General features: G+C 46.3%; 1 protein-coding gene across 4 annotated transcripts in view; it reads right to left on the bottom strand.

Moving 5' to 3' along the window:
- Positions 1–3434: 3434 nt before the first annotated feature.
- Positions 3435–21632, bottom strand: part of VEPH1 (ventricular zone expressed PH domain containing 1) — a 96619-nt gene continuing 78421 nt past the window's right edge. For all 4 annotated transcript variants that reach the window (XM_069792872.1, XM_069792873.1, XM_069792874.1 and 1 more), the window contains 3 exons: positions 18432–18549; positions 8519–8655; positions 3435–3804 (listed from right to left, as the gene is read on the bottom strand). In XM_069792872.1, the coding sequence (XP_069648973.1) occupies positions 3568–3804; positions 8519–8655; positions 18432–18549 (492 nt within the window). In that variant the 3' untranslated portion in view covers positions 3435–3567. The remainder of the gene's footprint in view (positions 3805–8518; positions 8656–18431; positions 18550–21632) is intronic.

Raw genomic sequence — 21632 nt, 5'->3', positions numbered from 1 at the left:
TGAGATAACAGCAAATAAAGGGTCACAGGCAAAAAGGGTGCATCTTCCCCCCAAAACCCCCTGCTTTTGGTCTTCAACATCAGCCTTGAATTTGACTTCATGTGTTTTAGAGGCGTGAAGTGTAATAGAAGTTGTAAGTATTATAATATTGTATTATTGGCACAAGGCACACGTTGCCTGATTCCATGTAAGTGACAGGGAGCGGGATGGAGCTCTGCACCGGGGAGCTGGACTCTGCCCAGCCAGGTGACCTATGCTGACGTCCATAGACTTGCTTGGATGGACTGGTCCCAGATGGGCTTTCGATATTTTCTGTGACTCCATTTAGCTTTAACGAAGTTGTTCTGAACACTTTTCTACATTCTATGATCTAACACTCATCTCCACATTTTAGTCGTTGCAAGAATTTTCAGGAATTCGAACGCTGCAGCATCTCTCCGGAGCACCGAGAGCATCGGGAAGTCTGGAGCTGGTTAAGGCATTGCACGGGCCATTGACTGAGGTCTTCTCTTTCCCCTCTGACATCATTAGCGTCAATGCAAATTTATCTTTTCAATCTGCAAACCTATGGCCTTTAAAGCCCACCCTCATTTTCCATCATCAAGGAATGCTTCAGCAACCACTTTGCTCTCAGCTGCTGGCCACGTGGTGGGATCTATCAGCACTTCCTTCTCCAGTCAGCATGGGAATGTTGGAAATTAAATATTGTCTTTTCAGGCCAGGGCTTGCTGACCTTCCAGGGCATGGGTGCCAGGTCAGTTGTTTGACACGTGTTAGGAGCCCGGGCTGGAGCGCTGGCTGAGACGCGCTGCAGAGGTCCATGGGGCTGGAGGTCGGCTCCAGCCCATCAGCACTGGGAGGAACCAGGTCTCGGGAAACACTGGAGACCCTCAAGCAAAGCAAAACAAACATACACGAACTCCCGCAGGAGCCGGGGAAGGAGCACGAGAGCATAAGGAAGGAATTACCCGTTTTGTTTCGCTGTCTCAAAGAGGATTTGGGGAAAACGTGGAGAGTTGGAAGAGATATGATTTGGGATTGGTCCAGCTGGTGCTCAGTGGACATGGAGGAGGAGGAGGACAGCTGGGTGGCACAACTGGGGGAATGGGGATGTCTCCAGGCTGGAGGGTTGGTTTGGAAAGGTGGTATCAGGGCTATGGATAGGCAGCGTGTTGGCACCAGGCAGGTCCACCATCCCTGCCACCAGAAGGTCACCGTCAGAGCCTGCTCACCTCGGATTAATCCTGCCCCTAACCAATTTTGAGCTTGTTTGCTTTTATTTTCCACCCTGTGCTCACTGCATCCTGCCCACGCGTGGCTCAATGTCTCAGCGTCTTTCTGCCAGTTCCCTGGTGCACCGCTGTCCTCCAGGGCCTCCGCACGCATCACTGTCGGGTCTGGGAAATGATTAAAAATAATGGGGAAAAAAACAAGCAAAGAAACCCAGATGTCCCCACAAGTGCAGGCAACAAAAAGGAGGACACAGAAATAGCAAACAGCCTTTCAAAGTTTAGCCTGATTTTCATTTCACTGTAAATGGAAATTCATTGCGTTGGTACTGCTCCAGGGTCCATGGTGTTTCTCCCCAAAAGGTTTGATGGTGCTTTGATGGGTGAGGTTGGGAAATATGTCTCTGGAGCCGCCAGCTCTGGCTGCTGCAAGGGATCGGGCAGCCCTTAGCTCTGACCTGGCAGCAGAACTGAGGCACTCTTATGGTACCATAAACTAATTTTTTCTCGTTCTGATTCGAGTAAATGCTCATTACCAAACGTTAGCATCTTACCCGTCAGTGTAACAAATTACAGAGCTCTGGCGGCCGGAGAGACAAACACCAGCAACACTCAGTGCTTGCAAGTTATCAAACTCCAAAGATAAATATGTCTATGGCATGCTACAAGACTCCAAGCTTCGGGCCGTGAACCCCGCTGAACCACCACATCAAGGAAGCAGACACCAAACCATGAAGTTAAATCCCTCGGATCCCACTCCCTCCGCACCTCTTCCAGCCCTTGCTCAGCTGCATGCCCATCTTCTCCTCCCCACTTTCAGAGCCGCTGACCGGCAGCAGCCCCAGTGAAATCCGGAGAGCTGGGAACGGTTGGGATTGTGGAAAAAACAGGCTGTAAATTCAGAGGTATGCAGCCATTCAAGCTGCACCCCAACAGAGAACTGTGATATGAGACATAACCTCGTGGTGACCGCTGAGAACAGGCTTGACTCAGCAGCACCAGCGCTAGCTTTACTCAATAGACTTTAATCTGAATTTATTTCCCAGGTCATTCCTCTTGCCCCCCGTTCTCCAAGCGTTTTTGATGACCCCTGGCATGTCCCTGCCATCACAGCCGCCCGAGCCACCCTCACCAGCCCCTGCTGCCCTCCTGTCCCCACAGCCAAAGCCAAAACTCACCCAGCAAACACTACAGAAAGTCGACACAAGAAAATTTCGGAAAGCAGATTATATTGCCGTGCTCTGCAAGGAACTTTCAAAAGAGCTGCAAGTTCCCTTTGCTACTGAGTGGAAGACATGTATTACAGTAGAAAGCATTACAGTTCTTTCTTCCCCTGATTTCCCCCCCCCCCCCAACTCCCCTTTTTTGGCAACAACTTTTTTGCAAAAGATACATTTTTCTAGGTTGGAAAATTTCAAATTTTATTCCTACTCAGCCCTGAATGATCTCTGAGTTCATTTCTTCACTTGCAGACTTCTCATTCTTTTTTTCCCCCTTTTTTCCTTTTTTGCTTTTGGTCTTTTCTACAGCACTTCCTCCACTTTGGAATCATTTGAGAGTGACCAAGAAAATCAACCAAACTGGGAATTTTCTAGTTCTAGAGAAATTTTGAAAAGTTACAGAACAGAAAAGGCAATTAAAGAAAGAAAGGAAAATAAATTTTTTAAATTACATTCAGTTACAAAGGGGAGAAAAAGCAGGAAAAAGAGGGGAAATCAAAACAGTTGAGTATTTAAAATTATTTTTCAGCAGTATTAAATCTTTAAAATGGCTCAATGTCAAACCTGAAAGAAGCAGCAAATTTGATTTTTTTCCACAGACACATATAAACAGTAAAAGGATAAAGTACACTGAGATTAAATAAGAAGGAAAATTATCTTTTTACAGACAGAAAGTGATTGAGGCAAGCAGAAAGTCCTTACGCTTTTGGCATTCAAGCCACTGAGACCTTGTGCATCTCAGAAGCAAAGGCTGAGGGGATGGGGTCCAGGTTTGTTTCTAACCACGTCTCCTGGCTTGCAGGCCATTAGGCTGAAGACAAAAAACTGCATTTCACACCGGGACGTGGAAGCTGCTTCCACACCAGCCAACGTCCTGGTGCCAGGGAGCACTCCCGCATGGTGGCACGCCATCACCGGGTAGCGTTATTGATGCCTTAGACCTCTCGCCCTGCACAAAGCTCTCCCTAGCCCATGCTAACACCCTGTCTTCCCCACGGTTTCCCACGATCCCGGGGCCGATGGGGCTTTTGCAGGTAAAAGAGGTCCACGATGCTCTGCGCCAGAGCGGTCCCAGACACGTTTGGTTTGCTGGCACGGCCATGGAGGTGCCCGCAGCTCTACAGGTAGGTGGTGGCCTCTCGGCTCTCCCGCTCTTTAGCCTGGGCGACGGCGACGTTGATGCACTGAAGCCACTCCTCGGCGTTCTTCTCGTCTTTGGCCTTGAAAACGTAGGTCTTGCTGTCGGTGAAGATCTCAAAGGCCCGGGGCAGACTGCGGTCCCTGCGCTTCTTTGCCACCACTTTAACGCTCTGCACCTTGCTGAGCTCGATGGGGCAGTCGTCGGGGTCGTCTTTCTGAAACAGAGGGGAGACAGACAAAACCAAGTTCATCTGGTAGAGCTTCCACCACCTTAGGAAACAGTTGATGTCTCTAGAGCTGGGCTTGTAAACATTGCTCGTGTGGGCAAATGCACTGATGGGCACTTCCCAAAAATGCCTTAGGTGAGTTAGAACCCCCTTTCCCAGCCCCACGCAGTGCCACACTCCGCTACTAAACACCATCGGCTTTCATGGGCTGTCGTGGTCTACGGCACCCAACGGCCAAGGGTCCACGCTGATGCCCGTGAGCTCTTCCCCCTCACCATCTGTACTTTTTAGTTCCAGCTTCAGCTGTTAACATGGGCTTGGATCTTCCTTTCTCTGGCTTTTAATAACGGTGACCTCTGTTAACGGTGCCAGGCACAACTGGTGCCAATGGCAAATGCTTCCTAGGTACAAAAATCAGCCAGTCCTTGGGGACTGAAGAAAGTTGTCTTCTCTTAAGCAGTGGTAAGTTGTTTCCCTTCTCAGAGTCTCCACTCGAAAATGGAAGCAGCAACTCCTTTTGCTGGTTTTAAAAAGGGAACAGATACCCTGAGTCTGACCCAGGAATGTGAGGGAAATCATGGCATTTCTCCATGGGGAATGGAGAATACGGGACAGCTCAGTTGCAGTTTTGTTTGAAAACGTATAAAGTAGGTAAGTCTAGGAAATCTTAGTGTCATTGTAAGAAATATGATGCAGGAAGCATAAAAGATAGTTGTACAAAATCATGGAAGTTTCCTGCAGGAGAAGAGGTTCATGAACTCATTAAAAATGCACAAATTGGGTCTCTAGGTGAGAAGTTTAAGCCCAAGGCCCTGTTTCCTCCAGAATATTTTGTTTCTCCTGTTGAGCTTCTTACACTTTTTACCAAGAGGAGCAAGGCGGATTTTCCAAAAGCTTTCTGCGCCTATCCTACAGGAAAGGTCTGGACTGATCCGAGTGAGAATTAGTGGCTAATTATCTTGCAGGAGCTGAGCACGACTCGGGAGAGGTTGCAGCGTGGGAGCTGCTGTCTCCGGAGCTGCTCTGCCTGCCCCAGCGTCGTCTGCTCTCCCAGCAGGCCAGCTCTGAAGCGCAGGACCAGAACTGGGCAGGGAGACTTTTCCTGCAATAATGTCTCAGTCCTTCTGGGAAAGAACCAGGAACATTCTACTCTTCTAAGGAAAAGCTCATCCGAAAAGACCATCCAAAAGAAGTCCCAAGCCCAATGGCTGCAGTTCCCCTCTGGGATTTGATAGTCCCCTACCATTACCACTGACCTGCCATTTTTCCACATCCATATTGAATACCCAGGATGCCTTTCCCAACTTTTGGAGCATTTCTGTATTGTATACACAGGTATTATTTACAGTCAAGCTCTCCTGCGTTCCTGAAGTGCCACGGGCACTTGCCTGGGCAATCCCCTCCTTTCTAACTCAAAACAGCACTGAAGTCCATCCCTTGACCGGAGCAGCTCTCCGGCAAGAGACCCCTCAGCAGCGCCAGTGGCTGGGGGAGCAGACGGACCCCTCCGGGACACGGGAAGTCCCTGGGCTGCGGACGGCAGGGACAGCGCAGAGCCGTCATCCTCCCTGCATGGCTCCATCCCCCGGTGTTGCTGTTGCTCATTCTGGGTTAGAACTTTTATTTGTCTCTCTCATTCGTTTTTTATCAGGGATCCTATTCCACACGTGAGAAGTTCTCTTTAAATGGATAATTTCCCACCAAAACGTTCAGTTCTGACCAAACGACTTTCCATGAACAATGAAGTTCATCTCTAACTTCACATGGGACCAAACGTTTCCAGAGCCATCGCTGGTTCCCCATGCACAACCACAGGACCACAGCAGTGGCACACCCTCCCCTGCGTCCACAAACACCAGTTAAGGCTTTATCAACAGTGTTAAGCTGGCTCTGCACTGACATCTGATCTGGGATAAACGTTATGAAAACTTTATCACAGAAAATGCAAAGCAATGATAGACTCGAGAACGAAAACTTTGCACCCCACAAGCCAGACCCTTACACTTAGAAGCCTACCTAGCAAAAATTATATACTCCCTTCATTACCACACAACATTTGACCTCAACTCGCTAAAGAAGGTTGATTGTACCCTAGGCACATTTCTGTGGAAGGAATTTACCACAATTTTCCAGGAGTTTAGGATGTGGCTCTTTTTTGGACCTCTTATATTTTGGTTTTCTCCTGCCTCCCCTTTACCCACTGGCCATACAGTTGCTTACACAGAGCGAATATTGTCCGCACGGTTACTTGACGAAGGGAGGGTTCGTGGTGGGGCTCCAGGAATAAGCAGGCACAGCCAGCTGGCCATCTCACAATACCTCCTCTGTGTTAGGTTTGTATTTTTAAGTGAGCAGCAAAGTCCAAACACCCACGCAGCACCCAGCCCTGCTCTGCAACGCCAGAGATGATGGGGCAGAGCTGTCGTGCTCGGCCAGGCAAGCTCCGTCTGGCCTCAAAGACTGAAACAAGCACCAGATAGAGCCGGGCAGGAGCCTCCACCACCGCTTTGGCTGGTCACAGCCTGTAGCCCCACGCCTGCGATGCTTTCGGCGCCCGTCCCCGGCCAGCAAGGCGCGGGGCTGGTCGTCCCGCCGGGTGCCGGAGGTGTGCAGGAGGAGACCTCCTGTGGGATCTGAAAGTCACACACTTTTATTGTCCAAACCACTTCTGTGAGGCTTCAGACCTCCAGCCCTGCTTAAAGGGCTTAAAATTTTGCGTTTGGTGTCTGCGACGGTCAGCCCAGGGCATGTGTGCGACCTAAACTGGTGGGCTCAGGGTTGCTCCAGGCTGCAACCCAAGCAATGGTTAACTTGACTCTCAAATTTAGGCCAAAAATGTAGAAGTAACAGGATATAACGCACCAGCTTGAAAGACTGATTACCCAGGCTCAATAACCCTGCTGCTGTCCCGGGGGGACTGGACGCCAGCCTGCTACGCTGACGAACCAGTCCAGGTATTTGTGTTCAACTTTAAAAAAAAGCAAAGCAGCCTCGAGTTTGCCAGCTAAAAAGGGAAAGTTAATCTATATGAATTACGCTGTTTTGCAAAATCTGCTGGTCAACAATCTAATCTGCCAGCTTCACCCGCCTGCGGTGCATTGTACGGTCCCCACGTGAACACAGGGAGCACGGAGAACGCAAATCTAAGCAGGTGATTGCATCCCAGGAGTAATCAAGGTATTCTGTTGTGCCTTCCGCCTGGCTTGTTTGGAGAGCTAATTAAAGCCATTCTGTTAAATACATTTCTATAAGCCAATCGACTTGCTAAAAAATGACAACTATTCTGACACTCTTTCACAAGTGAGCATCAGCCAGTACTGAGCTGTAGCTATGGGACATGTATAGATTAACCTGTTTTCAGAATCTCAACCAAAACATCAGAAAAAGTCACTAGAAAGTAAGGAAAAGGCTGCTTCCTGAACCACCTGCTTTTAGAAGGATTCTATTGTCCCACAAAAGGCACGTGTTCCTCCTAGGCAGGACACCCTGTTGTATTTCTTATAGGAAGGGGCTCAGAAAGCCATTTGAGAAACTTAAAGAGCTTTACTAGGTTTCTATAAAAATAGATTATTTACCAGAAATATTAAGGTTTGGCTATAGTTGGAAGATGCTGCTATTCCTGGATTATTTAACAGAGAGCTCTCGTAACAAAAATAAGCAGACTATTTTGCACAATGTTTGATAATGGTCATTGTGAAAAGCTGAAGAAAATGAGTTTCTCATAACTGAGAAGTAATAACTAATGAGGACTGGATTCAGTTACCTGCTCTTCCATGCCCTGGGACACACTTGTCTCTGAGTCCTATCGGTATAAATTTGAAACAATTTCACAGAAATTTCAGCAGAATTTCACTGAATTTAGATGAGGGTAGAAGTGAAAGCAAAAATCCCTCTGTTCCTTTGCAAGAAAAGCATTTTAGCATCACCTTGCTCTAAATACTCAAGTGTATTTCCTGCACATATAACACCAATTATAATGCTGTCATCTCAAGAACAGTTATTAATGTACAAAACCAGTCAAGCCTTTCAAGAAAGGTGAGCAGTTGCTTGATTTTGGAGACTGCCCTGAGGTGTTCAGAAGGGCCTGACTTTCAAGATGTGCTGAACAACCATCTCCCCAGCAAACACTGCTGGTCCCATGAAAACTGGGACCCAGAAATGACAGCTCACTTGCAGCACGTTGGCTGTGGGCGCTACATACCTCGCTGTCCCATGCCATGTGCTTTGCAAGTGGAAAAAATATATTTACCTGAGCAGAATTTACTGAATTTGTGTTTATTCAAGGAAATAAAGAATCACTGGTCAAGACTGGAAACTGTTTTTTAACCCACTGTAATTCCTTCAGGAACAGAAGCTTTTGCAATATCCGAGAGGTGACCGTGGGATGCCTCGAGGCAGAGGGGACGATGCTCGGGCACAGGTCACCAGCTAGCAGGGTATAAATTACTGAGGCGCAGTGCTGAGCCCTGGGCATTTGTTGGCTGAACAAGAGCAGCGCCAGTCTGATGCTGAGCACTCTCGAAAATCTCACGCTCTTGATCCAGAGAGAAAAATCTAACTCAAGCTGGTGAGCAACCCCATGGCTGAAGTTAGCCACGCAGCGTACAGAGACCACAGGCAAAGCTGAGCGGTAAAAACCTCTGGGGAATGGTGCTGGGGAGGAGGGAAAGAGAGAAATCAAACTGATGGTCTTCCGACTTACAGATTTTCCTTTCCGAAAAAGCAGCTGGTTGCCAGCCAGAGTGAAGTAGCGAGTTTTCCACCTTTTGATAAACTTCCACCGGACTTGCTTCTCTTTAAGCTTGCCTTCAATCAGAGGTTGGCCATCCTGATTTACAACTGCGGAGGTGAACACACAACGCGGGGGTTATTTCTGTCCTTCCTTTGCCCCAGCTGAAAGCCAGGCTTTTGCTGCGATGCAGAAAAGTTATTTTGCAGTTTAGCTGTGTCAGCTCCGAGACCGCATTCCTCCCGACCTCAAGCATTCAGCTGTCACTTCAGAAAGACTTTTCAGCCCTTAGTCATATTTGCTTGGGAGGCCTAGCAGATGGAGCTGACAGCTCGGACTCCTCATCCATCCAAAAGTCCATCACTTTTTCTGTTCCCTTAGCCATCACGTACTACTCCCCACCATCACGCGCTTCTCCCTGCCATCACGCCTCCCAATTGTTGTATTATAAGTAATAATTTTTAATTTCATGGAATTGAAAGTAGTTATTTATGTTGTCTCTGAGGCTTTAATCCACACTACAGAGCTCAATACAGTTATATTCCTGCTGTGGAGTATTATGGATAGGAATATTTTGAGGATATCACTCTCCATTAACTGCAATAGCTTGCTTCATCGCAGCAGCAGCCCTATGGAGAAGGAATTAAGAGCCAGAAGTGGGATGTGTGCGTGAGGCTGAGGGACCAGGTGCCATCCCACTGGAACAACTGCCAACCTCTTATAGGTAATTCCAGCCCAGAAATGAGACTTCTTGCTGAGAAAGGGGTTGGTGAGTCCCAGGGCTTTGTCTCCCAGACATGACCCTTCCCTTCCTCGCCCTTCCGAGACACAACTCCTCCTTCCCTTGGGAAAGGGATGCGTTTTTTATCAGCCCTCCCTTATCCAGTGTTCGAGAAACAATCTAGCCCTGCATTTTGTAGAGATCACTCCCTATTACATCTTCATTATCTTTTCTAGTTCTCACTTCAGGAATATTTCAAAAGTCATTTAACATTAGCAATCCATTTTGTAAAAAATAATCCTTACAACAAACCCAGAGTTACTTACATCCTGTAAATCTCACAGCACTGACCGGTTGGGAATGTACTAATTTCTATAATTTTTGCATTTCTAAAATAACACAATTTATTTTGACATCTGGACTGCCGAAGGCCGGAGGAACTCACAGCTCAGCCCCCAGGGACCCGGTGTCTGTCCTGCTCCCTCAGGAACAGTCAGGGTCGTTTCATCATGTTACCCACTGAGGACATGGATGTTTTTACCATCTTATGGCAAAATTTACTTACAAACTTAACATGTCATTGGCCAATAATGCTGCCTCGCCTGTGCCCTGGGTGGTAAGAGCTAAACCAACATTTCTGCCATGTGTGCGCCTAAACGCCGTCCTTACAGAGCCTACTTCAAATACAAGGATGGGTAACTCTGCCCAAGCCAAAGACAAGGAAGGAGGAGAAGGAGAGACGCAAAAGCTTCTGTCCCCGCCACTGATGACCTGCGCTACTGCACGTTGCCCAAGAATAATCTAAAATGTAATTAAAAATACATACTGTAGAGTATAGAGTTCAATAACCGTATTGACTGTAATCAGCATGGAAGCAGAAATACAGACACGCTCAGCTACCTTACCTGCAGCGCAGCCACTTTCCAGTCTGTTCATCTTCTATAGTGGCCTGAAAAGTGGCTTCAATTTGCCTTAGAAAAATAACTTATGTTTGCCACTACAGATTTTCCTTCAATCAATTCCCTTAAAAATAAAACCCAAATAAAGTCTCTAGGAAAGGGAAAGAAACCCTTTTTTTCCCTTACTGCAAAATTATTGCTATATTTAAAATTACTTTCAGAATTCAAAGCACTGCGTGAATATTGGGAAGCCTTGTGCTTTCATTTACAGCGTGTTTATAAGGTTGTGGCCACTTCTACCACCAGCCCTGTGACCACGGTGCTCACCTGTGATCAATATTCACTGGCACTTACCTCGGCTAGAAGCACGCAAGGTTTTGGGAGCTGGAAGAGCATTCCCAAACCTTGCACACAAGAAGGAATTTTCCAGCACAAGAAAAGCCCAGCAACCAAGGGGATCACCACGGGCTTTAAACCACAACCGCAGAGCAAGCTTGAGCCACTGCCCTTTGTGTATGGAGCAAACAATTTAAAAATTCTCTAATACCACGGCTGGGTTTCTTTTTTCTTTCTCTTCTATTTTTACATGGATAGACAGGACATGAAGGATCAGATAGACTGAAGAGCAGTCCAAGGCGTAAGCAGTCTGAGAACGGATGTTTTTTGATGTGCTGTTTGCCTTGGAATCCTTCCCGGCATCTGTCAGACGGTCAGTTATCCTCTGGCTGGCCGTACTTACATACCTTAGCACGAAAGTTTATCCAGTAACGCTTTTGCTGGAAAGTGTTTGCTTTTGTCTGTGCATGAGCCTTTCAGAGCCCAAAATGCAGTAGGTTGGTGTGATGCTAAGGACACAAGGTGAGTGGGGTGGCCAACGTAGCACCTGGGGTTTTAAAGGCTTTATGGCTTTTTGGACACATACCTCTCTTCACTACCTCCTGTCTGGTAGAGGAAAAACAAACAATGCAAATATAATGCATCAGATTTAGATAAAGAATGTATTTTTTCCCCAGCTTTGTTTATGTTGGCAGAGAGGCAGGCTTTGGGGGTCTTCAGTGTGTACTATTTCAATTTCCTCAAGAAAGACTATAAATATTTCTGTCTCTGTAGATAGGGAGTTTTTGGAAGGAGACGGACTGAATGGAAAGGGGGGGTGGCCAAGTTTCAGCTTCGATGGGGAACTGCAGCTGTGATTTCCATGACAAAACCAGGTCATGCTCTGCTTCTCACAGCCCGCTGCATCCCTAGCTTGATGCAGCAGCTCTTTTCCGTATATCCGCACGCCAGCACCAATGCGTTACACCACCCAAACTGGCACGGGACAAAGTAAAACAGAGGCTTGTGTAAAACACAACTTAATGATGTACAGGGTAATATCCCTGTCATTCCCATAATTTGCCACTCACATGTGAACTCCCTTGGTGGAGGATGTTTTCTCACCATGAGAATATGCAGTTTGGTGTCAGGAAATTACCATCTCAGTAGCATGTGGGTGATAATAACAGGGCATGGCTCCATATCGTCTCCCAAGATGAAGTGTCAGAACCGCTGTGACAAAGTCTACCCAGTGAGAGACAGAGAGCCAAGAGCTGTGAATCTGAGAAACTCAAACCAGCAGCACTGAGGAGCAAGCTTTCCTGGAGTGTGCATAAAAGAAAGAGGAGAGAACTTGACTTTAATAAAAAATGACAAAGATAGGACAGGAAAAGATTTTTTACTCCTACATGATAACAATAAAGAATTCATAATGTGCACAGTGACTTTCAGAGCATGATGACAGCTGTATAAACATCTAGATACAGCAAAAGAAGGACTTGATATGAAAAGACAATTGCTCAGTGGTTGGGTCTTGTGCATCTGCCTGGCTCCTGGTCCCGCAGGAATGGCCACGATACTGATTCCAGTGCAGTAGGAACATACTTTAACCCAAGCTAAGAAGGTGTAAAGCACAAAAAGTTCAGAGACCAGAAGATACCGAGATGGTTGGTGGTCAGGAATGCAACACGAGAGAGAAAGTGAATGTGCAGTTTTGGCCGAAAGTGGATTCTTATGGCCAAAATCTTTCAAAACCAGGATTTACTAAAGAAACGCTGATCTCTCTTTAAGCACCCAGTGGCTGGAAGCAATGCTAACAGAGCACTTCTCGTGTACATCCACAAAGAAGCCCACGGGGAATTCTGATGTCAGCTTCCAAAGTCGTTGTAATGAATCTGATGCCAGTATGTCTGAGGGTCTGATTAGAAGAAAAAGATCCATGAAAGATAAGAATGAAGCTATTTTCCAATATTTTTCTAAGTCCTTTTGCTTATTTTCATTGTGGTTAACTTCACAGAATCACAGAATAATTCAGCTGGAAGAGAGCTGAAGTCAACCTCCTGCTCAAAGCAAGGTCACCTATGGGGTCAGACTAGGTTGCTCATGGATTTATCCATCCGGGACTTGAAAATCTCAACATCATCTCTAGGCACGCTGTTCCAATGCTTGATCGTCCTCATGGTGGGAAAATTTTCCCTCGTCGGCAGTCTGAACCTCTCCTCTTCCAATTTATGCCTGTTATCTCTTGCCCTCCCACCACACACCACCGAAAAGAGCCTGGCTCTGTCTTCTTGATGACCTCCTTGTAGTTATGGGCAGACTACTACGGAGTTCCCCTTCAGCCCTGCCTGCACCAGCTCTTGTCCCTCAGCCCCTCCTCACGGGGCAAGAGCTTCAGCCCCCAAACCCCTTGGGGAAGTCTGTCCCAATCCTCATTGGGATTTTACTCGGTCACCACTGTAGCCATTCCATACCTGCTGTGTGCAGAGTAGGAGCAAGTGCACGGAGCAAAGGACATCATGAGTAAATCCATCCTGCCTCAGAAATGCAGAGATTTACTCTTCTGTCTGAACTCTTCCCAAACTCAGTAGCTGGTGACTCCCACTGCTTTCCACGGCAGAGCAGGGTTATTTGAAAGAAGCATCTGCACTTCTAATACAGTTAGAAGATTTTTTTTTTTTAAATGCAATCAGCTGCCAATTGGCGTGTGCATATTCCTTATACACATATTAATTATTGGAAAATAATGTCTGGTTTTGATTTCTTCACCTTGCACGAAAAAGGACAAATTAAAAGACTTCAGGAAAGTGATAGAAGAATTATTTAAGACTGATCTTTCATATGATTATTCATATCACGGGAAACTAATGACGTGTGTTCTCCTTAATTTGCCCAAGCAAAGATCAAGATGTGACATGGTAAAGTCTACAAATAGATATTTTCTGCATAGCAGGGAAGGGCACAATGTGATGCAGTGTTTAGAGATAGACTAGAAATAAACCCACATTTTAACAGTGTGATTAAATTACCTGAGCAACAACTTGGGCATGTCACGGGTTCTCCTTCACTTGACTTTTAAAAATCAGGTTTAGGCATCTTTAGAAAAATATGCAAAAGTAATACAGATCAAAGAGAAAACATTTCTTTGATATAAGCATTACTGGACTAGATTCTTTAACTACTGTTTTATACAAAGTCAAACTAGGTGATCACATCATCTCTGGGTTTGAAATCACTCTGTGTTCTGGTATGCTGACATGTATGTATGATGAGTTCTTTAGCTTGAAAAAATGAGTTAAAGGATTCAAAAGGTTGTATTTACTGTATATTTTTCATCGCTTTTTTCCCTGTAGAACGCACAATGAAGCTAAAAATATTACCCAAACTCAAAATGAAAAATGATTTACTGTAATGTCCATTGCTTCCTAAACCGTCTCAATATAGACACACTAACCCCAAAATCAATTTAACCCTGAATAGTACCCATTGATGTAAGTGTCCATTGGAATTATTATCTATTAATTGTACCTTGCTTTCTCTGCAGAGCTACAATGCATCAAGCTTTAAGTAGTTTGGGTACTGGATAAAAAGTAAAAAAACCTCCGAACTCTTCCAAGATGAACTCAAGACAGATAAAAACCAAAGCATTCAATCTTGCATTTGATGAAACATAGAATCATCCACAAAAATTCAGTCCAATCATGAATGATCTCAATGACAATAAACCTCTATTAACTTGAAAGAATGGAACGTGTGGGTGGCAAGCAGATGAAGATAAATGCAATTAACCTAAGGGAATATGGATTCACTCTCTCTCATTAATCATCACATTTGGTTTTGTTGAAAACCTGGAAAGGGCACATTACTGAATGCCACTTTTTATAATTTTCAAGCAAGCATTATAGCTGGGATATTTCAGTTCACTAGATAATCACCACTGCTAGCAAAAGATAAATGTATTCAGAAGTTAATATGGTGTAGGCTATTCTGAGTGAATTGCTTTTTTAAAGAGGAATTCATAAAAAACCCCCTCAGTTTTACCCGAATCATTGCCCATGGGCACAATGTCTCTTCTGCAGCCCACAGGGATTACTGCAATTTCTTTGTAAGCTTCCAGAATAGGGAATGTACTGCAATTCCCTCTCCGGCTATCAAGTGGTTTTACTGAATTTTTTTGTGCAAGAGCTTGTGAAGCCAACTGTCAATACAGGAGGTTATGTTGAAATGAGGCTCTTAAAGGCTGGCTTTTCCTAACAAGAGGCACACACTGCATTTACCAAAATTTCAAATGCCTTGTATCTGTGCTTGAATGGTTGTCATTTAAAAAAAAAAAAAAAAAAAAGTGTAACCTGGTTTTCCTGGCTCTGAGACCAGCTGTACAGTCAGGGCACATACGTGTATTTGAGCAGATGAGTGGGATTTGTGGGAATGCTCTTCCTGAGTGGCAGGAAAAAACCAATTTGGGATGATTTAACAGCACTTCTGGAGAAGCATGGCTGTATAAGAAATGCTTTGCAATCAGAAGAATGCATGAGAAATATTCAAACTTTCTCTGGGTTAATTGCCACTTTGGGTACACCCACCACATTGCCTAAGCATAACTGCCTCTTTCCTCACAAACTCAGTCTCCAAGTGTAGTCCGGCTCCAAAAATCCTCCCAGCTACATCCGAAAAAAACATCATTAATCTGGCATCCTAAGGCAAGATCGAGGCTTTAAGGCATAATGCTTTCCTAAGTCTGGAGGATAAATGGCATCTTGCAACATGGCATCCAAAAAATGCAACGAAAACCAACACTAACAAAAAACAAAAGACAATAATAGAAGAAGAATTTGCCTCTGAATTCCTTCTTTAAGAAAAATTTAGTTGCTAAACAGCATTGCTGAGAGGAAGAAATTACTTTCTTGTCTTTCTAAAGTATTTGGGATTTCAAAGGGTCTGTCCCATCGTGGAATGAAAATAAAGATGTTTTACAGCCTTTACGTTTCTTACCAATACAAGGAGACCTCTGAATCCTCCTTCTTGTGTCAGATCTTATAAACCCCAAAAAACCCTGGAGTGTTTCCCACTCCAGTATGACTTTTCCCAGCTGCCACAGCTCTACATCACCAACACTAAGGCGAATTTGTCATTCACCTGCAGATTTTTATTCCATTGAGGACTACCTTCCACTTTCCTTTCCTACACCTGAGCTTTCATATGACCCATTCAATACTTTATTTTCTTGGTCTTCTGAAGGCTTTTAGAACTGCGAAGCAAACCATGATATTCACAACGTGCCTTTCTTACGAAATTTTCTTTAAACTGAGACAAAGAGAGACAAAGAGACAGCCCGGTGGCCGGGCAGGGAGGAGGACAGGCTGGAAACCTCTGTGAACAGGGGAGAGGCAGGCAGACCTGTGGGCAGCGATAACCCTGCAAACTCCAGGTATCACCCTCGGCGCCCGCCGTGCTTGAGGAGGGAAAACCTTCTTCCAAATGTCCAGGCATCCTCCATGCTCTCGAGTACTTGTGGTACTCGAGAAACAGAAAGCAAAGTCTCAGGTTATTGCATCTGCTGAGAAGGTAGCATTTCACTTAGCGCCTTAACACTGTATTTGCATTTTTTTTTCCATTGGGCTTTAGTTGACATCATACAGACACAAGCTAGAAAAAAGGTAACTAAAAAAAATAAATATTGTTCTTCCACTTCTAGAGGAGGCAGTAGATTTACAAAGGCCTCTATAAATATCGGCATATAGGAATGAAAGTCTAATTTGTGCCCAGGCCTGCTGGGTGAGCTCCCATCACCCTCCGCAGCTGGGGGGCAATGAGGGCAGCCCCCCGTCGCCCAGCTGGCCAAGTGCTCCCGTGCTCGCACATCTCCCCGCAGAGCAGATTTGGGCACTTCTTGGGAAGGAGAGAACCGCTGTGCTGCTGGGTGGAAACCGCTCAGGCTGTAGGGCAGAGTTGTGAATGGGTTCATCCCTTCCATTGACCCCAGAGCGTGAATGGAGAAATGTATTTACACACTCCGGGAAGCGGGATCAGCACATGCATTTCATTGCAGCCTTTTCACAGCAGCTAGGGGAAATGGTGAACCCTTAGAAGGGACATGGCCTTCTCCCTCATCTCTGTGGGATATCGCAACACCAAATCTATTACTTACAATGCTGCGACTTTTCACCAGCCTGAAACAACGATGAGTCAGTGAGAAAGGCGGCAGGCCGAGCTCCACGGCAGGCGTTACGCTCCCGAGGACCACCGGCGTCAGGCAGAGTATACAGTTTACCCTACTCGAGATGTCAGCTCAAGTGCTCTGCAAACAGACTCAAGAGCCTCTTGTCAGCAGTACAGAGACATTCCCCGCTTTCGTAAGCTCTTGTTGCGTTAACCAAAGAGTACTGAAGAGCTCACTGGGAATGCTGCCTGCTGTCGCAGCCTTAGTGCCGTTTGCCTTGAGTTCAGACCCATTTGAAGATACCAGCTCTATACTGGTCCTACCGGTGGGGTCTAGATCCCAGTCCCAACACTGTGCTCCTCTCAGCAGAGCCGCAGTGCTGTGCCACGTGGACCTCCCCGTGCTGCATCCTGCTTCCAGCCCTTCTTAGACCTCTCCTTGAAGGACACGGCGTTTCGGCAGGAGAGCAACAGGGAAGCAAGGTGTCAGCCGTCCTTTGAGGTCTCCAGACTAGCGTCATCAGCAAAACCCGCGGCATCAATAAAGAAATGGTGCCTCACATCACCCCCAAGATTTGCCTTTGCCACCTTCATCTGGTCTGTTGGCTCCAATACAGCTGTCCTACCAGCATAATCAATAGCTTGCTACAAACACTCCCCTTTTTGGACTAGTTAAATGTCTTTGAAAATTCAAAACAAAGCTATTTCATTAAGCTTTGCAATTTTAAGAAAGACAGACTCCTTTTCCTTGTAGCTTGACATGCATCTATCACCGATGTGATGGACAAACCACAGCAAGACCACAGTAACTGAGACGAAATTTCAGCTCAAACCATGATTTCTTTTATGGTTGTTGAGTCCCATGAGAGTCGTGGAAGGAGGAAGATGGTCAAACACCCACAAAATGAGCACGGGCAGCCCGGCCTGAAGCAGAGGCTGTGCCACTCTTGCAAGACTTACTAAATTCAGGTTTGATGAAATATAAAGAGATGCTAGCCATTAAAATAAATAGCTGAAACAGCCAATTATTCAAAGGCTTGGCCCAAATATTCAAAATTCTTGGCAAGAATTGTGCAGACTTTTACAGAGTGGCAAAAAACATCTAAGAAAAAGGCCATTCCTCTGAATTTCAGTACACTGATCTAAAACACATGAGTGTCAGAAAACTTCAAAAAAAGGTCACTAGTATCTTTTACCTGGGAAAAAGTGTAGTTTCCACTCACCCTGTTTTCTGATATAGCTGAAGTATTATGGCTGTTCTTGAACTTTGCCTTGTTCCTAAGAAGATGCATACTATGGATTTGATTATATTAAAGCAAACGATTCATGCCGTCTTCATTCTCAGAACTGGCTGTAGTATCTATGCCAACGTCCCCTGACACGTGGCACCTGTGCAGTCTCCAGAGGACCTGGGACGTGGTCCAGCAGATGCACCTCTTTTATCCGGACACTGCGAGATAGGTGCGGATCCCTCCCACTCCTCAGGGGTTAGTAGTCATGCAGATTTATGAGTCTACATTAATTTTTGGATTGTATCCCTCTAAGCATAGACCAATAAGGTTTGTGCTTGACTATCTGTCATCAGAGATGCTGAGGTGAGAGGAGTTTAATGGAGAATTCAAATTAAAATAGACGCTGTCTGGGCTACGCTGGAAAGTTTGCTTTCCCTTTTCCCAGACCTCTGCCACCATCACCAGAGACACAGCGTTATCTGTGAGCTCCTCTCCGCTCTCCACCCACCACAACTCCACCACCACGCGCAGCCCACCGGCGCCGAGGGCAGACCGCTTACCTGTTGCCTTTTCAGGGTTATTGCACATGAAACACTGCCAAGTTCCCGCTTCCTCGCTGTAGCCGAATAAATCAAAGAACCTCACTTCTTCCAGGTGCATCTGCACGTGGTCCAGGTCCTAGGCCAATAATGAGAAAAACCAAACTCACTCAGGAGGTGAACCGCTGTACGGTTAACAGCTCGTAACCAGAAATCACAGAGGGACGCGCAGCGGGCGCCGACGAGCGTCCTTTTCCATATGTCTCCTGCGGACACACAACCTGCCGGGGCAAACGTGCTAAGCAGGACGTGTCTCTCTCTCTCTCTGTCATCAGTAGCAGCTAATATATAAATCATATATTAGTCTGTAGGAGGCAGAGGACTGGTCTGGGATTTTTTTTTGCCTCTTCAACACTGCTGCCAGCAGCACGCTCAGCAGTCCTGTCCTCAGCAGCACGTTTCCTACCAGCTGAACCACTTTTATTACCTCCAGCCCTCTCTCAGGACTTTGTCAATGAGCCAGAAGGTAGTGGTCTCTGCTAACACGCTGCAGTGCTGGGGGCTTCCTCCTGTCCAGCTGGATCCCCCATCAGAGCAGAGGAGTTAGTGGCTGGGGACCACTTTACTTTTATTTTTTCTTTTCTTTTTAAAGAAAGAATGTAGGCTCTGAAACCAGCCCCCTGTAAAAAGCACTAATATGAATGTTTAATATGAATGTTAATATGAACTTTTCCAAAAACACAGCAACAACGGGACTGATTTAGCTCACACGAAACATACCCAGGGAAATATGATGTTATTCTGCCAGTGACAAGCCAGGGAAGTAAGGATTATGCATCTGCAAAGTAAACTGAATGTCTAACTTGATCAAAGAAACCTACAGAAAGTATACTTGTAGCTTCAAGTATGGGAAAAGCTGAAGGATACTCTTTTTGAGGCAATTAATAACACTGTGTAATTCAGTGTGTTTTAAACTGCGTTATTTAATTTTAAAACAGAATGTGATCTCACACTTAAACAAACGTTGGTGTTAAATAACAGCAACCAAGTTACTTGCTGCAAACACAAAGGGAATTGCCAGGACCGGTCAGAAAACATTCCTATTTATTTGTGTGGGGTCTTCAGAGATCCACAACACTACATGCTGCAGCCCAAAGAAAACACGGATTTACGCAGTCAGTGGGGAAAATACCATCCCTTGCCAGGGACGTCAGTTCATCACACTGAACGAGGCTGTGCAAGGGACGGAGTTGTTTGATTCAGGCCTTTTCAGAAAAGCTTTAGTGAAGGACAGGGAGCAGGAGGCCGGCTGGCTCAGGGAGACCCGGCGGCACGGCATCTCTCCTCCCCAGCCTCTTTCAACCCGAGAAATGGGCAGGAACTGGCTGTTTTCGCAAGAACCGAAATGCCCGAGACCACTTCAGTCCTCTGGCCATCGCCCCGGATAACAAGCTCAGCTGAGCCAGAAGTTGAGTTTTAACTTAACAGGGGTTCTCAGGTGCCCTCCGCCCCTGCACACCAGAGGCCATCTCCTGATGGATTTTAGGCTGTCTGAAGGAGGGATGGCAAGGCAGAACGGGGAGCACGACTCACATCACCTGAGAGGCTCCAAACGACAAAGGTTTTCTTCCCTTTCCAGCTTGAACATGCAGAGAAATGGGCTTCACAACAGCCGGGAAGAGAACGATCGCAGGACGAAGGGCTCGGACACACGTTGGCTTTGTTTGCAAGGGGGTTTGCAGGGCAGCAGCCCCACAGCCCGGCTCTTTGCTCTGTCCTCACCTGGGAGGTGAGCGGCCAGGCTGCAGCAGAGATGTCCCCTGCACTCCCGGGATCCCTCATAACGTTTGGCTTTGCAATTCCGTATGCCTCCGGTGCCTGCTCGCCGGGGTCAGGCTCCATCCGTACCTCTGCGCAGCTGGCTGCTGGGCTGCCCTGCCCCAGCACGCTCAAACCGGCTTATACTGGGGATCCTGGGTAAAACTTGATTATTTTGCTCTGTAACAGCTCTTTATACATTGCTGAAGTTCTTACTTTCCTCCAAAGAGGAATTCCGTACACTGGAGGAATTTAGCTGGCTGCTGCGCTGCGCAGCAGGAGCGCTGCACAGCTTCTCTCCCTATTTCTCTGGCCAGTCGCTCGGCGTTGGATCTGACGGTCCGAGGCTCCACTGCCTCCCTTCAGACACTTTGTGCGCAGGATCCCAAGCAGATCCTGCCTGGGCAGGAGAGCGGAGTCCTCGGGAGGGACAGACCACAGCAGCCCCCCTGGGGTCTTCTCCCTACCGCAGGCTCCCGACGGATGGAGGGGCAGAGCGGGGCAGAGCATGGCCAGCAACGCGCCCTGATCCTCCTCCTGCCGTGGCATCTGGGAGGACAGAAGATGGGCAAAATAACGATGGTACTGCTCTCAGGGGGTCTGTGGAAGGACGTTGTAAGGGCACGTGGATGACGCTGAACAGAAAGCCTGGGAGCTTCTCCATCCTGTGAAAAAAAATCTTCTAGTGGCTGCAGTGAGGCAACTCTAGACTGAAAGAGAACAAGCATCCCTGAAATATCAATGCAGCAATCTTTCTTTTCCACTCTGTACTCTAGTACACTTGAAATAATCTGCAATAAGCCACTTATTTCAGGAGGGGAAGCACGAGGAAAAAGCTTAATTGGAGAGGAGAGATTTATCTCATCCCCATGCTCCATCATCTTGAAAACTTCAGTGACTCCATTGTGAAAACGCGGCACTTCTTTCTGCTGCGTAAGTGAGATAGCAAACAAAGGCAAGGGAGGAACAGAACTAACAATAGCTTAAAAATGTTAATTATTCTATTGCAACACTGCTTAACAAAAGACTCTCTTTAAGGCATCACATGGGGCTCGTAAAGTAGTCACCATCTCACTCTTCTGACACAGCATAAGTCAACACAAAGAATTCAGCAACGAGCTCAAAACGGGCTTAGTTTTTGTAACGTGGCCTGCCTGTACTTTGATAAAGAGCTATGAAGCAACCAAACGGAAATCTGTAAGGATGTACATCTGGAAACGCTTTACTTCTGGCACATCTTAAGCCGTGTTGTATAAATATTTTTTGTGGCACGAACAGGCTTGCCCAGTGAAACACGACATGCTTTCTGTAAGCCAGGTATTTGCTGCAATTCCTTGCACACGCACCTTGGGCCAAATTCAGAAATCGCTTACAGTGATGTAGATCTGAAACTATTTCTCAGAA

This window comes from Haliaeetus albicilla, chromosome 9 (assembly GCF_947461875.1).
Source record: "Haliaeetus albicilla chromosome 9, bHalAlb1.1, whole genome shotgun sequence".
NCBI classification, from domain to species: Eukaryota; Metazoa; Chordata; class Aves; order Accipitriformes; family Accipitridae; genus Haliaeetus; species Haliaeetus albicilla.
Note: the sequence above shows the minus strand (reverse complement) of the source record. Positions and strands in the feature narration are given on the sequence as shown.